Below are 15,966 nucleotides of genomic sequence, written 5' to 3' on the forward strand. Positions count from 1 at the left end.
AATCAAAACTCAAGGTGTGGCATGGCCTCAATTCTGAGGCTGCTGGGTTTGAATGTGGTGTACCTGCATTCTGATCTAACTTTCTTGGATCCAAAGTTGGTGAACTCTCAGTTCTGTGCATTTGCTTGACCTATCGTTGTCCACTGACACTTTTGGCTGGCGTCTCCAGTGTTCATGGTGACCCGCTCACCAGCATGGACATATGGCTTTCGGACCCTTCACTTGCTGGCAGATGTTGAAGTGTTTGATCCAGACCTGCAGGGATTTGAAACATCTCCACGGGGGCCGGAGTCCCGTCACCAAGTTGTCCTTTACGTACACGTGGACCGACCTTGACATTGATTGAGCTCCCTTAGAGACAGCTCTCAGGCTGAACAGAACCTCTGATGTGCCTGTTTATATCTGTCAGCGGGGCTCCCTGTTTGGACCAGATTAACAGCCCCAGTCAGGAGACTAATACTGTATGAGGTCGACCTGGCTGGTTGCATTATAACCACTACAGGTTTCCTCTGTTTCAATCCACAAGCAGGTCCAGTTTCCTCCTGGCATTTGACACCAATCAGGTTCACGTTGACGCAGGTATTATCAGACAGAGGGACCTCCGGGCCCAGCTCCCTACACATCCCCTCCCCGCCCAACTAACATGCACTCTCATTGGTTGGAGGACAAGATATGCCTGCTCGGTTGGTGGATACCTGCTTGCACCTGAGAGTTGAGTGTTTGTTGCCTCTTCCTCGTTGCCCTCAAGAGGGCAGTGTTGAGATGAGTCACCCTTTTGAACCGCTGCACTCCATGTTGGTGAAGTTACACACTCAGTACTACTGAGCAGTTGCAGCACGGTGAAGTAACAGTGATAGCCTTCCAAGTCAGGATGGCACGTGGTTTGAAAGTCGTGACGTTCTCGTGTGTCTGAAGCCTCTTACATTTGCAGGTAGGTGCAGGTCTTGACTTTGGAAGGTGCTGTCCAAGAAGCTACAGTGACTGTGGACATAATCAGGGACCTTCCTCTATTCTGTCCTCTCGAGGTGTTAGATAACAGACTCTCTCCTGTGAGTATCGATTTGGGCTGTGATGTGCTTCATTCTTTGTCTTTTTGACTCTAAACGTTGAACCTTGTGATTTCACACACCAGATAATCAAACTTGCAACAACAGACTGTCTTTTACTGACTTTATTAACAGCAACACAATAATAGAGGGCAGTTACCCATCCAGGGAACGGGGATAATACAGGGGATTCAGAGCTTTGGGCTCTGTAATGAGAGACAGCATAGCTCCCCCCTCCAGAGAACAGGGATTATACACTGGATTCAGAGCTCTGAGTGCTGTTAATAATACAGAGAGAGGATAATTACCCATTGAGAGAACACAGATAATTCAGTGGATTCAGATCAAGGACGAGAAGACACTTTTAACAGACTGTGGCTGCAGTAGAGTTTTATGTTGAATTTGTTCATTATGTTTGTGATCTGGCCCTCTCTAATCATAACCACAAGGATATCTGTGCAATGTTCTGACGTCAGCCACAAGGCGCTCGCGCTCTCTCTCTCTCTCTGTCTCTCACACACACTCACACACACTTATTTGTTACCCTTCTCCACACACAGATCAGTCCATTCCACATCTCCTTCCCATACAGTGAGCAAAGACATGAGATTTGTTAATCTACACCCACATTTCATAACACCTACAGGTCCCACTTGGAGAAAGCGTCAGAGCTTTTTCATCGTGGTTAAAATACTCAGAATAAGAGGGTTTCGAATTGACATAGCACCTCTCACAACCTTGGGACACCCCCAAGCGTTTTATGACAATTAGGTACTTTTGAAATAAAGTCACGGTCAGATTGCAAGAAATGCAGCGGCCAATTTGCACACAGCAAGACACAACAAGCAGCAATGATTAGATGCACACGTTGGTGATTGAGGGATAAATATTTACCAGGGTGGTGGAGATCACGGCATTGCTCTTTTAAATAATAGCTATGGGGTAAATCACATCCACTAGAGCGATGGATCGGGTCTTGGTATAATGTCATACATTAAAAACGGCACTTATGGAGATAAAATACTCCTTCAGTACTGCACTGGAGGGTCTTTGCGCCCCTGAATCTGGAGTGGGACATCCCTCCACAATCTCTTGGTCCAGATGAGACCGTGACCCAATGAAACAGGCTGGCAGTGCATTACAGCAGCAAACTGACACTGGTCTCACTGACCATTTTGTTTCACACAGACACATTAAATAGGATTAGTAGACCATTCGGCTCTGCCATCCGATCAGATTTTGGCGTTTCTGCATTTCGAATCCCACGTTCCAATTCCCCCCTGATCAACCTGTGTTCACCCCCATCTCCCCAAATCAAGAATTTGTACTCCTCCGTCTTTAAACGTATTAGATGATTCCACCACCTCCTGAGGCAGCGAGGTGCAAAGATGCACACCCCTCGGAGGGAGTTCTCTTCCCTACTCTCCCTTTTGTCCCGAAAGGCTGACCCTCTAATTTTAAAAAAAAGTCCTCGTTCTGGACTGAGCGACAAGAGGGAAACATTGCCCACTTTGTCAAGACTATTCTTGATCTCGCAGACCTCCATCGAGTCACCCCTCACCTTTCAAGGCTCCAGTGGAACAGACCCAGTCTGTCCAACTCACCAGGGTGGCACGATGGCTCAGCGGTCAGCTCTACTACCTCACAGCGCCAGAGACCCGGGTTTGATTCCAGCCTTGGGCGACTGTCTGTGTGGAGTTTGCACATTCCCCTCCCCCTTGTATGTGTGGGTTTCCTCCGGGTGCTCCAGTTTCCTCCCACAGTCCAAAGGATGTGCAGGTTAGGGTGGAGTGGCCATGCTAAATTGCCCCATTGTGCTCAGGGGTGTGAAGGTTAAGTGCATTAGTCAGGGGAATTTAGAGTGGTAGGGGAATGGTGGGATACTCTTTGGAAGGTTGGTGTGGACTTGTTGGGCCAAATGGCCTGTTTCACACACCACAGGGGGTGCTATGATCGACCACCACAGTCCGAATGCCTCAATTGAACCTGCCTTCATCACATTTCCAGACAATGCGTTCTATACCCTATCTACCCTAATGGGTCACAACGGTGGTTAGCACTGCTGCCTCACAGCGCCAGGAACCCGGGTTCGATTCCAGCCTTGGGCCACTGTCTGTGTGGAGTCTGCACATTCTCCCCGTGTCTGCGTGGGTATGCTCCCACAGTCCAAAGATGTACCGGTTGGGACGGATTGGCTGTGCTAAATTGTCTAGAGTGTTCAGGGATGTGAAGATTAGTCAGAGGAAATGTAGAGTAATAGGGGAATGGGCCTGGGTGGGATAATCTTCGGAGGGTCGGTGTGGACTTGCCGGGCTGAAGGGCCTGTTTGCACACTGTAGGGATTTTATGATTCACTGATTCCAGGTATCAGACTTGTCAACCGCCTCATATATGTACTGAATGGAATTACAGGCTCGCAGGCAGGATGTTTATTCACACATCAGAGGTGGGAGAGATGCAGTGGGACTCACCCTGAGTCGAGTCATTGAGTCTGATAAACAGACATGACTTTGTGTTTCATGATCTCAGGTGTGATCACAATACCTTCCCCAGCTCCCAAGGCTGTACAGTAGAGGGAGCTGGGACTCGTCCACGAGAGTGAACAAACGTCTTAAAATGGAAATAATCTGGAGTTAGAACGGGGAAAACCAGGGGGCGCGCTAGGTTATGGGGTGATATCATTGAGGCCTGGGACCAGTGGTGTGCCACAAGGATTGGTGCTGGGTCCACTGCTTTTTCTCATTTGTATAAATGATTTGGCTGCGAATTTATGAGGTATGGTTAGGAAGGTTGCAGATGACACCAAAATCCGTGGTGTCGTGGGTAGTGACGATGATTATCTCAGAGGAGCTGGATCAGATGGACCAATGGATATCGGAGTGGCAGGTGGAGTTTAGTTTAGATAAATGTGAGGTGTTGCATTTCAGTGAGACAAACCAGGGCAGGACTTGTACAGTTAATGATAGGATGCTGGGAATTGTGGCTGAACGAAGAGACTGAGGGGTGCAGGTGCATAGTTCCTTGAAAGTGGAGTGGACAGGGTGGCGCAGAAGGCATTTGGCATGCGTGCCTTCAGGAGTTGAGAATAGGAGTTGGGCTGTTGCGTTGCAGGTGTACCCAACATTGGTAAGGCCACATTTGGAGCACTGCATACAATTTTGGGTGCCTTCTGTAGGAATGATGTTGTTACACTTGAGAGGGTGCAGAAAAAGTTGATAAGGATATTGCTGGGACTGGGGGGGCGGGGTTTGACTTATAGGAGGAGACCGAATAGGCCTGGGAAATTTTCCCTGGAGGGCAGGAGGCAGAGGGGGTGATCTTCTGGAAGTTTGTTACATTATGAGGGCTGGGTGAATAGAACAGTCCAGCACAGCCCTTTGGCCCTCCATGGTGTTCTGACCTTTTATCCTACTCTAAGATCAGACTAACCTATATACCTTTCTTTTTACAATTATCCATGTGCCTATCCAAGAGTCCCTTAAAGGTCCCGAATGTATCTGAAACAATAGTGAGGACTGCAGATGCTGGAGATCAGAGATGAGAGTGTAGTGCTGGAAAAGCGCAGCAGGTTAGACAGCATCCGAGAAGCAAGAGAATCGATGTTTTGGGCGAAAGCCCTTCTGATTCTCCAGCTCCTTGGTTGCTGTCTGACCTGCTATGCTTTTCCAGCACCACACTCTCGACCCTAATTATCTGACTCTACTACCACTGCGTTCCACACTTCCAATACTCTCCGTGTAAATAATCTACCTCTGACATCTCCTCTAAACCTTCCTCCAATCACCTTAAAATTATGTCCCCTTGTGATAGACATTTCCACCCTGGGAAAGGTTCTCTGGCTGTCTACCCTATCTATGCCTCTCATCATCATTATCATCATCGATCCAGTCACCTGTCATCCTCCTTCACTCCGATGAGAAAAGCCCTCGCTCCCTCAACCTTTCTTCATAAGACATGCCCTTGAGTCCAGGCAGCATCCTAGTAAATCTCATTTGCACCCTCTGCAAAGCTTCCACATCCTTCCTATAATGAGGCGACTAGAACGGAACACAATATTTGCGTGGGCAAACCAGGACTTTACAGAGTTGCAGCATTACGTTGTGGGCTCTTAAACCCAATCCCCCAGCACACCTTCTGAACAACCCTATCAACATGGGTGGCAACTTTGAGACAGGTCCTTTCCCTACGATGGGGCAGTCCAAAACTACAGGGCGTGGGTTTGAGGTGAGTGCGGAAAGATTTTAAAAAGGACTTGAGAGCTAACTGTTTCGGAGAACGAATTACCAGAGAAAGTGGCAGAAGTGGGAACGATTACATTCAAAAGGCATGTGGATAGGAATATGAATGGGAAAGGGTTAGAGCAATACAGACAAATTGCTGACAAGTAGGACAAGGTCAGATTGAAATGTCTGGTCAGCCCGGATGAGTTGAACTGAAGGGTCCGTTTCCGTACTGTTTGAGTCTTTGACGTACGATTGTGGGACATGGGTTCAAGCCCTTGCAATCTTGCTGGTGGGATTTAAACTCAAGTAATAAAATCTGGAATTATAAAAATTGTCTGTGATTCAATCATTCAGGCTCACTTAGAAAAAGAAATCTGTTGTCCTTACCTGATCTGAGCTATGTTTGACTCCAGACCCACAGCAACGTGGTGGACTCTTAACTGCTCTCTGAGATTGCCTTTAAACTGACTGGCTTGCTAGGCTATTAGAGATGGGTCACAAATACTGGCTTCACCAGCGATGTCCATATCCCATGAAAGGATAAAGAGAAAAAGGGCCCTAAAATGAAGCAACAGTACAACGATTAACTTGGGAGAGTTCCAAAATGTTACAACGTTGTGCTTGCAGTAAAACTAATTTCTTTGAGATACTGCGATGTGTCCCTAAGCCATTTCTGAAGTTATACCCAGGAGAAAGTGAGGACTGTAGATGCTGGAGAGTCAGAGTCGAAAAGTGTGGCGCTGGAGAAAAGCACAGCCGGTCAGGCAGCATCCAAGAAGCAGGAGAGTCGACATTTTCGGGTAAAAGGCCTTCATCAGGAACTCCTGATCAGCCAACTGTATGCAGAGCCGATGTACCTTGAACTGTAGACAGTCACCACAATGTTCTCTACAAACTCCCACGTGCTGCACATCCAGCAGACCGCCTGTTTTGCTGTGGGCTTTCAACTGCAGTCCAGTTACAGTGGTTAACAAATCCAGCAGAAACTCAGGATGGTGTCCTCGGCCCAACAATCTTCGGCTGCTCCATCAACGACCTTGCCTCCACCGGGTGGTCAGAAATGGGGATGTTCGCTGATGATCGAAAAATGCTCAGCGTCTTTTGGAATTCCTCGGATGCTGGAGCAGTCCATGAACAAATGCAGCAAGACTCGGATCAAATCCAGGCTTGAGCTGAGAAGTGGCAAATAACATTTGGACCACACAAATGTCAGTCAACTAGATAGAATCTAACCATCACCTCTTGACCTTTAGTGGCACCACCCATCACTGAATGTCCCACTATCAATATCTTTGGGGTTAGCGTTGAACAGAATCACACTGAACTGGACCAGCCGTAGAAATACTGCAGCTAGAAGAGCAGGTCAGAGACTTGGAATTCTGCAGTGAGTAACTCACCTCCTGACTCCTCAAAAGCTGTTCAGCTTCGAAATGACACAGTTCAGGAGAGTGGTGAGATACTCCACTTCTGTCTGGATGAGAGCAGCTCCAACAACACTCGAGGAGCTCGGTCTGGTACAATTACAACATTTGAAAGGCATCTGCATGCGTATATTAATAGGAAGGGTTTAGAGGGAGATGGGCCAAATGGGACTAGATATATGGAGGATATCTGGTTGGCATGGATGAACTCGACTGAAGGGTCTGTTCCATGCCCTCTATCTCTATCTACAAAGCAGCCCGCTTGACTAGCATCACATCCACAATCATCTACACCCTCCACCACTGATCCTCATGTGCAATACCCAGGTACCCAACAGGTGCGAGTTCCTCCACTACCAATGTGCAGTAGCAAAAGTATGTACCATGTACAAGGCGCAATGCAGAAGTGCCACTGACAGTACTTTCCAAATCCATGACCACTTTCAGCTAGGTAGACAAGACTAGCATGTACAAGGGAACACCACCCTCTGCAAGTTTTCCTCTACATCACTGACTGCATTGTGGCTCCCGAAGTGTTGTCGGTCAGAAACCGGAACTCCCTCCATAACGGTATCGCAGGTGTTCCTGCAGCACATGGTTCATAAAAAGGCCGCTTCCCCAGGGCAACACGGGATGGGCAATAAATGCTGGCCGAGCCAGTAACATGCACATTCCATGAAGGAGTAACAAAAAGGAAATAAAGAATATAATTCAAAACAGATTATAACATTCTAAAGTCATTCATGGACTTGCTGGTGTCTGAGCAGGTGAGACGATCGAGTGAATCCCTTCCCACACACCGAGCAGTTGAATGGCCTCTCGCTGGTGTGGACCCGGTGATGTCTCAGCAAGTTCGATGATCGATTGAATCCCTTCCCACACATGGAGCAGGTGAACGGCTTCTCCCCGCTGTGGGTGCGTTGATGGGTCAGAAGGTTGGACGACAGAGTGAATCCTTTTCCGCACACCGAGCACATAAATGGCCTCTCGCCGGTGTGGATTCGCTGGTGTATCAGCAGATCCTTTTTGCTTTTGAAGCTCTTCTCGCAGTCGGGACACTTGAATGCTCTCTGATCAAAGTGAACGAGTTGGTGCGTCAGAAGGTGGGATGAATTAGTGAACCCTTTCCCACACCGAGAGCAGGTGTATGGCCTTTCCCCTGTGTGGACCCGCTGGTGGGTCCGGAGGTTGGATGATTGCGTGAATCCCTTCCCACACACTGAGCAGGTGAACAGCTTCTCCCCGGTGTGAACCCGCTGGTGCGTCCGGAGGTTAGAGGCGTGGGTGAATCCCTTCCCGCACACGGAGCAGGTGTAAGGCCTCTCGCCTGTGTGAACCCGCTGGTGTTGAATGAGGTGGGATGACTGTCTGAATCTCTTCTCACAGTAAGAGCATCCGAATGGCCTCTCGTCAGTGTGAACGAGCTGGTGTTTAATGAGATCGGCAGAGATTTTGAAGCAGTCCCCGCAGGAAGTGCATTTGAAAGGTCGCTCATCGCTGTGAACTCGCTGGTGTAACTGCAGGCTGGATGACAAAGCAAATCCTTTCCTACACAGGGTACAGGTAAACGGCCTCTCCCCCGTGTGACTGCGTCGATGAGTTTCTAGTTGGGATGGGTAACTGAATCCCTTCCCGCAATCACCACATTTACACGGTTTCTCCATGGTGAGCATGTGCGTGTGTTCTCTGTAGGTTTGATGACCAACGTAAGCCTTGTCCACATATGGAACACACGTATGGCCTCTCCTTGCTGTGATTTCTTTCCAGGATGTGTCAACAGGTTAAAGCTCTTTCCGCAGACAGTTCACTGCAAAACAGTCACTCAGGTATATGTGTATCGTGGTACCTTTCCAGTCAGAGTGATGTTAGAAATATTTTCTCACAGACAGAACAAACATTTCTCCTTCCCCATTCAAGGACTGAGCTCCTGAAGAATGGAGTGACACGAACATAGTTGGGACCTGATGTTGAGCTGGTTTTGAATCTCCCAACTGCAGGTCCTTTCCTTCTGGTACTCTGTGAAAAGACAAAAGTCATCACTGTTCTGTTCATATGTAGAGCTGTAAATCCCATCACCCACACCCCTCCCCACACTGAAATCTGAACTGTGGCACCATATCCCCCTTTTTCTTGAACAACCATAGAGAGGGTTAATACACAATGCCTTTTCCCTGGGGGTGGGGAGTCCAGAACTTGAGGGGATAGGTTTAGGGGGAGAGGGAAAGATTTAAAAGAGACTTAAGGGGGCAACTTGTTTCACACAGAATGTGGTGCATGTATGGAATGAGCTGCCAGAGGAAGTGGTGGAGGCTGGTATAGTTACAACACTTAAAAGGTGTCTAGATGGGTACATGAACAGAAGGGTTTAGAGGGATAAGCACGAAGTGCTGACAATGGGGCCAGATAAATTTAGGATATCTGGTCGGCGTGGATGATTTGATTACTTACAGTGTGGAAACGGGCACTTTGGCCCAACAAGTCCACACCGACCTGCTGAAGCACAACCCACCCAGACGCATTCCCCTACACCTAACACTACAGGCAATTTAGCATGGTCAATTCACCTCTCCTGCACATTTTTGGACTGTGGGAGGAAACCGGAGCACCCGGAGGAAACCCACGCAGCCACAGGGAGAATGTGCAAACTCCACACAGACAGTCACCTGAGGCGGGAATTGAACCCGGGTCTCTGGCGCTGTAAGGCAGCAGTGCTAACCACTGTGTCACCGTGCTGCCCATGAGTTGGTCCGAAGGGTCTGTTTCTGTGCTGTACATCTCTATGACTATATGACTCTTAACGCAAAATAGTGCAGATGCCGGAGACCTGAATTATGATCTGAAAGTGCGGGAGAAACTTGGCAGCATCCGTCGAGAGAGGAACGCCATTGGCGTTTCGAGTGAGATGAAGGCCATCCTTCGCAACAGTGGACATGTCGGTGCTATTGGACTAAACGTTAAATTATGTTTCCTGCTCCACAGATGCTGCCAGTGCTGCTTATCTGTTGTATCCCAATGTCCTCTGGCTGGGTTCGATTCCAAGGGCCTGCCCATTACGACATGGACACGAATGGGACAGGTCTGGTCCCTTTACCAAGATGGCCGCCCCTGCACCCGTCGTTCCCTTACCAAGATGGCGACAGGTCACCCTCGGTCACGGCCGGCGGCGAGCCAGGCCCGGCCACGGCGGTAACGGAGACGAGTCCCGTCGGCCGTCACTCGAAAATTCCGGTCGACACGATCTTTATAAACCCCTTCGGCACCGTACAATCGGTCCGCTCCCGCCCCTCCCCTCACAAACGCCGACAACTTCCCGACTCACCACTTCTTGCTTAGGCCGCCCCGACGGCCAGGCCCGCGCATGCGGAGAAGGCAGCCAGAGCCGGCGCAGGCGCACTGGGAGCCTGTTGTCATTGATGGGGCACTTGGCCACTTCTCGAGAAACTCTGAGTAAAGTGGCATTGAAAGATGCGACAGGCTTTCTGGATTTTGTTTTATTAAAAAATATCCATTGAGGTTGAAAGCACAGAATCCCTACAGTGTGGAAACACGCCCTTCGGCCCAAAAAGTCCACACCATCCAAAGTGTATCCCACCCAGTACCATTCCCCTACCTTATTGCTGTACATTTCCGAGACTAACTCACCTAACCTACACATCCCTGAACATGGGGCGATGTAACATCGCCAATCCACCTAATCTGCACATCTTCGGACTGTGGGAGGAAACCCGCTCCAACACAGAGAGACCCTATTTTCCTATATTTACCCCTGACGAATCCACCAATCAACACATCCCTGAACACTATGGCAAATTTAGCATGGCCAATTCACCTGATCTGCACATCTTTGCATTGTGGGAGAAAACTGGAGCACCCGGAGGAAACCCACACAGACTTGGGGAGAATATGCAAACTCCACACAGACAATCACCCAAATGGAACCCGGGTCCATGGCGCTGTGAGGCAGCGGTGCTAACCACGGAGTCACTGTGCTGCTGCTGGAAAAGCAATACATGAAACACAGAACTAAACTGCACTGGATCCCTCCTTGCTCCCTTAATCCATCTTCCCCCACCCCCACCCCAACTCCCATCCTTTGACCATGTTGCAAAGTTAAAAATCAGACAGCACCAGGTTTTAGTCCAACAGATTTATTTGGAAGTCCAAGCTGTCAGAACACCGCTCCTTCAGGTAGCAAAGGACGGGTCTGTCACTTTCCCATGATTAACTTGTGCAACCTGGGAGCGAGGAAACCCGTGGGATAGATGCCAGCGTCTGGAAGCAGAGTGGTCACAGATGCATGGTAGTGGTAACATGACCCCTCTTTGCAATATAGAAGAACGAGATGTGACCTCATTGCAACATACAAGATTGTTAAATGCCTTGACAGGGTAAATGCAGAAAGGTTGTTTCCCCATATGACTTACAGAATCCCTACAGCGTGGAAACAGTCCATTTTGGCACAACAAGTCCACACAGACCCTCCAAAGAGTATTCCATGCAGCCCCATTCCTTTACCCTTTTGCTCTACATTTCCATGACTAGCTAACCGAACGTATACTTTCCTGCACCTTGTGTAGCGTTGCGAATCCACCTAATCTGCACACCTTTGGAATGTGGGATGAAACCCGCTCCAACATGGAGAGAGAATTGCAAACTCCAGACAATCACCCAAGGCTGAAATCAAACCCAAGTATCTGGCGCAGTGAAGCAGCAGTACTAACCATTGAGCCACAGTGCTGCCCGTTTGGGGAGTGTAGAACCAGATGCCATAATCTTAGAATAAGGACTCACCCAGTTAACAATGAGCAATTTCTTCTCTCAGAAGGTAATGAATCTGTGAACTTCTCTACTACAGAGGGCTGTAGAAGATGCATCATTCATTATATTCAAGGCACAGAGAGACAGATTGCTTTTAACGTACAATTGTTAGATGGAAAAGGTAGGAAAGTGGAGTGTTATTATATCAGCTATAGTCTAAAGGAATGGTAGCGCAGACCAATGGACTGAATGACCTACTTCTGTTCTTATGTCTTTTGATCTTGTGGTGATTTGTTTCTTTATTCAATAGTCTTTGAAATATTTTTTATGAATGGCCTCCACTAAGATAGGAAACAGCACACCAAAGATCGCAGGTAATCTAAATTTGGTGAAGTGGTAAATATCAGTAGTAAGTGGGAGAAATTAGATTAAAAAAATCTTCTAAATGAAATGATTTCACATCGACATGCAGTACAATCTTGGTATTTATATACACTAATCCTTAAATATTTCAACGAAGTTGATATGGTGGTCAAAAATGTATCTGGGTGTACTGGTGTCTTAATAGAATATTAAAGCCAAGAGTTCATACCAAACCTTTATAAATCACTAGTTTGGTCTCTGCCATTTTATTTTCTCTATATAAGAAGGAAGATATTAAGTTGTTGGGTGTATATAGAGTCATAGAGATGTACAGCATGGAAACAGACCCTTTGGTCCAACTCGTCCATGCTGACCAGATATCCCAACCCAATCTAGTTGCACTTGCCAACACCCAGCCCATATCCCTCCAAACCCTTCCTGTTCATATACCAATCCAAATTCCATTTAAATGTTGCAATTGTACCAGCTTCCACCACTTCCTCTGGCAGCTCATTCCATACACATATCCTCTATGTGAAAAAGTTGCCCCTGAGGTCTCTTTTATACCTTTCCCCTCTCACCCTTCTTTTTGTGATGCCCATCCCTCATTGTTTGGAGGGCACTTAGGAGTAAAACTGCATTGCTGTTTGTCTGGAGTCAAGTGTAGACAAAATCAGTTGAAGATGGCAGATTTCTCTTCTCTGGAAGGCAGGCAAATCATATGGTTTGTTACGGCAATCAGCAGTGGTTACGCAGATGCCATTAGGCTGGCTATTTAGTCCAAATTACCTTAATAAATTGAGGTCAAGCTTCACCATCCACCATTGTGGAATCCAAGCCCAAAACTGTAACTTGGTTTTCCAGATTATTGATCCAATGAAATTTCCACCCTGCCAATACTGAGATATCTTCTGGGATGAGGGCGTTTCGTTATAAGGAAGAGATAGTCAAGATTAGACTATTCTTGATGACGAAATGACCATGGCAACTCTCCAGTGTTGAAGCAAACTGATTGGTATCTTACTGTTATGGCGAACCTGAAAGCTTCTGACCAGATGTCATTGCCACTTTCCAGTTCCTGCTGGAAACCTCATTGAAACCTTTAAGATTGCAACCATTCTAACATACTCCGAGTCAGACTGGCACATTGTACCCTCTATAAATTTGAAGTAATTCAAAACTCTTCTCCCTGTCTTCACTCGACAGACCGTGGAATGGTTTCTACAGATTAAAAGGTGGCAAATGTAATCACATTGTTAAAGAAAGGAGGAAGAAATAAAACGGGCAATTGCAGAACTGTTCACTAACGTTAGTCATAGAGAGATGTTAGAATCTATCATATAAGAAGTGATAGCAGGACAATGGAAAAATAAGAACAGGACTGGGTAGAGTCAACACTCTCTATATATAATATATATAGGGAAATGCATGTTTGACATATTTATTTCATTGAGTTAAAAAATCACACAACACAGGTTATAGTCCAACAGGTTTATTTGGAAGCACTAGCTTTTGGAGCACTGCTCCTTCGTTAGGAAGTTGTCGAGAATGAGATTGTAAGACACAGAATTCATAGCAAACGTTTACAGCGTGATGTAACTGAAATTATATATTGAAAAAGACTGATTTTTTTGTTAAGTCTCTCATCGTTTAGAATGACCATGTTGGTTTCAGTTCTTTCATAATCATATTTTATTGTGGATGTAAATGTGCTATATATGTAAGGAAAAATAGAAGGAGCTGGTATACTGAAATGTTCAGAAAGCTTTTGATAAATGTCCATGCAGTACATTAAGAAGCAAATTATGAGTACATAGGACCATGAGAAATATTCTAGCATGAATTGACAATTTATTAACAGAACACAGGAAGTAGCAATAAATCAATCAGTTTTAAATAGGCATGATCTGACGAGTTGGATATTGCAAGGATTCCCAGTTATTCATAACATGTAATAATGATATCGATGTGGAGTTCAAATGCAGCATTTCGAAGTTTGCAGATGACCCAAAATGAGGTAGGCACATGAGTGGTCAGGAGGATGCAAAGACACGTTAATGGTATTGGGAGAGGTAAAGTGAGTGGGGAAAAGTCTGGCAGATGGCATGCCTAGCGGCTTTTTCACCAGACCGTTAATGCAGCGACCCAGACAATCTTCTGGAGACCTTTCTTTGAATCTCACCACAGCAGATGGTGGAATTTGAATTCAATGACAAGCACCTGGAATTAAAAGTTGAATGATGACCTTGCATCCATTGTTGAAAAAAGGACATGTGGGTCACGAATGCCCTTTAGGGAAGAAAGCTGCCACGCTTACCTGGTCTGGCCTACATGTGACTCCAGACCCACAGCAAAGTGGTTGACTCTTAACTGCCCTCTGGCCAGTTAGGGACAGGAATAGAACTGGGCCATTCGGACCATCTGGCCTCCACCATTCAATGAGATCATGGTCGATTGTATAATCATTAACTTGACTTTCCTGCTTCTGCCCCATAAGCCTTGCCTCACTTACCGTTTCAAAATTAGCCAATCCCAGCCTTGTATATACTGAGCAACCCAGTCTTGATGGCACTCTGTGGTAAAGATTTCCAGTGAATTACCACCCTCTGAGAGAAGCAATTTCTCCTCATCTCTGTTTTAAATCGGCAATTGCTTACTCTGAGATGATGCCCCTAGACCTAGTCTCTCCCATAAGAGGAAACACCCTTTTCACACCTACCCTGTTTAATAAAGTCACCTTTCGTTCTTCTAAACTCCAATAAGTAGAGGCATAGCCTACCCAACCTCTTCTCGTACGATGATCCTTCCTGTTGTGGGTGAATCACCACAAGTTACCTTTAATTTGCCTACTTATTAAGGATTTTCACAGAGAACCAAGTACTGAAACACTGACTTAAAGGTTTTCTTCAGACTCCTCAAGTAAGCAACTATAAACCTGCAAGCCAACGTAGCTATTACCTGATTAATGGTGACATCTGGCTATGATTTCAGCCGACGGTGATCTGTCTCTGTAAATGTTCAGTGCTCAGTCTTTGTGCAGTGTTGTTCTTTTAAGTTCTGGTGTTGAGTTATTCTGCTGTTGGATTCTTATACAATTTTCTCTTTTTCAAGATTTCAGTGTGACATCATTCACGATCCAGTAGATCCTTTCACCCCCAACGTTGGTTACACCTTTTGGAGACCTCAAATCTGTAACTTGCTTCTTGTCCAATATCACTCCTTTGTTCCTTCTTGCATTTGGTGTTAGTTGCCTGTTTAAAACACAGCTTTTCGCTGCAATTAAACCCCTTTACCTGAGAACATTGCTTCTGCAGGCAGGTCTTAATTGTACATTTGTCATGATGCAGCAGATTATCAAGCAGTGTTATCTCACACTCTCCCTGGAAGTGGTAACTTCACATGTTGCTGTAAGTCCTGTATGACAGTTTCTCATTGTCCCTTTCACCTCAAGAAACAGTTCACTGGCAAAAGTGTGATTGCTGATTCTTTCAATCCATGTGCAATAGTTTAACTTTGTTGATTTTTCCAATCCATGAACAGTTAATGAAGTTATGAAGTTTGCATTCTCACACTCCACACACTGGATCCACCAATACAGCCTTATCTCTACTGCCTCCAATGTCTGTATATCATTCTCTAGAAAGGGACCAAACCTGCACACGGTATTCCAGCTGTGGTCTGACTATTGTCTTGACTCAGTTTAGCAAGACCTCTCCATCTTTATGATCCATTCCCATTGAAATAAATGCTACCATTTGCCTTTCATTCTATTCAGTCATGGACATGGCTGACTGGGCCAGCATTTATGGCACATCCCTAGCTGCCGCTTGAGAAGGGACTGTTGAGCTGCCTTCCTGAGCCTGTTATGAAGATGTGGGTGTATTGTACCTTTAAGAGAGTAAAAGCTAGCAGTTAAAGCACCAAGTGTTCTCAAGAAGACACAATGTAAAATGTGCTCCAGCTACTGGGATTGCTGGTTGCCTGGAAACAAAAAAAAGATTCAAATTAGGCAAATCAGGTTAAATTGTACCCGAAAAATACCAAACTCCAAATCAGTTTGAATTTAATATATTGACAATCTTAAAAGCTAATGACACAATCTGATGCTTTAGGGGCTGTAAGACTGGGGAAAATTGAACAGTTGAGAGGAGAACT

At 46.3% G+C, this 15,966-nt stretch overlaps 1 protein-coding gene across 2 annotated transcripts; it reads right to left on the bottom strand.

Annotated features, from left to right (window-relative positions):
• Positions 1–1,156: 1,156 nt before the first annotated feature.
• Positions 1,157–10,042, bottom strand: LOC140460970 (uncharacterized). 2 transcript variants are annotated; one of them, XM_072555724.1, is made up of 2 exons: positions 10,010–10,042; positions 1,157–8,706 (listed from the first exon to the last, which is right to left on the bottom strand). In XM_072555724.1, exon 2 carries the CDS (start codon positions 8,361–8,363, stop codon positions 7,428–7,430), a length of 936 nt encoding a protein of 311 aa, XP_072411825.1. In that variant the 5' UTR covers positions 8,364–8,706; positions 10,010–10,042; the 3' UTR covers positions 1,157–7,427. The 2 variants fall into 2 exon arrangements, with proteins under 2 accessions (XP_072411825.1, XP_072411824.1); XM_072555723.1 differs by lacking the exon at positions 10,010–10,042 and adding an exon at positions 9,817–9,999.
• Between the last annotated feature and the right edge of the window lie 5,924 nt (positions 10,043–15,966).

Source organism: Chiloscyllium punctatum, chromosome 36, assembly GCF_047496795.1.
Source record: "Chiloscyllium punctatum isolate Juve2018m chromosome 36, sChiPun1.3, whole genome shotgun sequence".
Lineage (NCBI taxonomy): Eukaryota > Metazoa > Chordata > Chondrichthyes > Orectolobiformes > Hemiscylliidae > Chiloscyllium > Chiloscyllium punctatum.

Coding starts and splice junctions, on each gene's coding strand:
- LOC140460970 (XM_072555724.1), bottom strand. CDS start 8,363: ATGCTCACCATGGAGAAACCGTGTAAATGTGGTGATTGCGGGAAGGGA.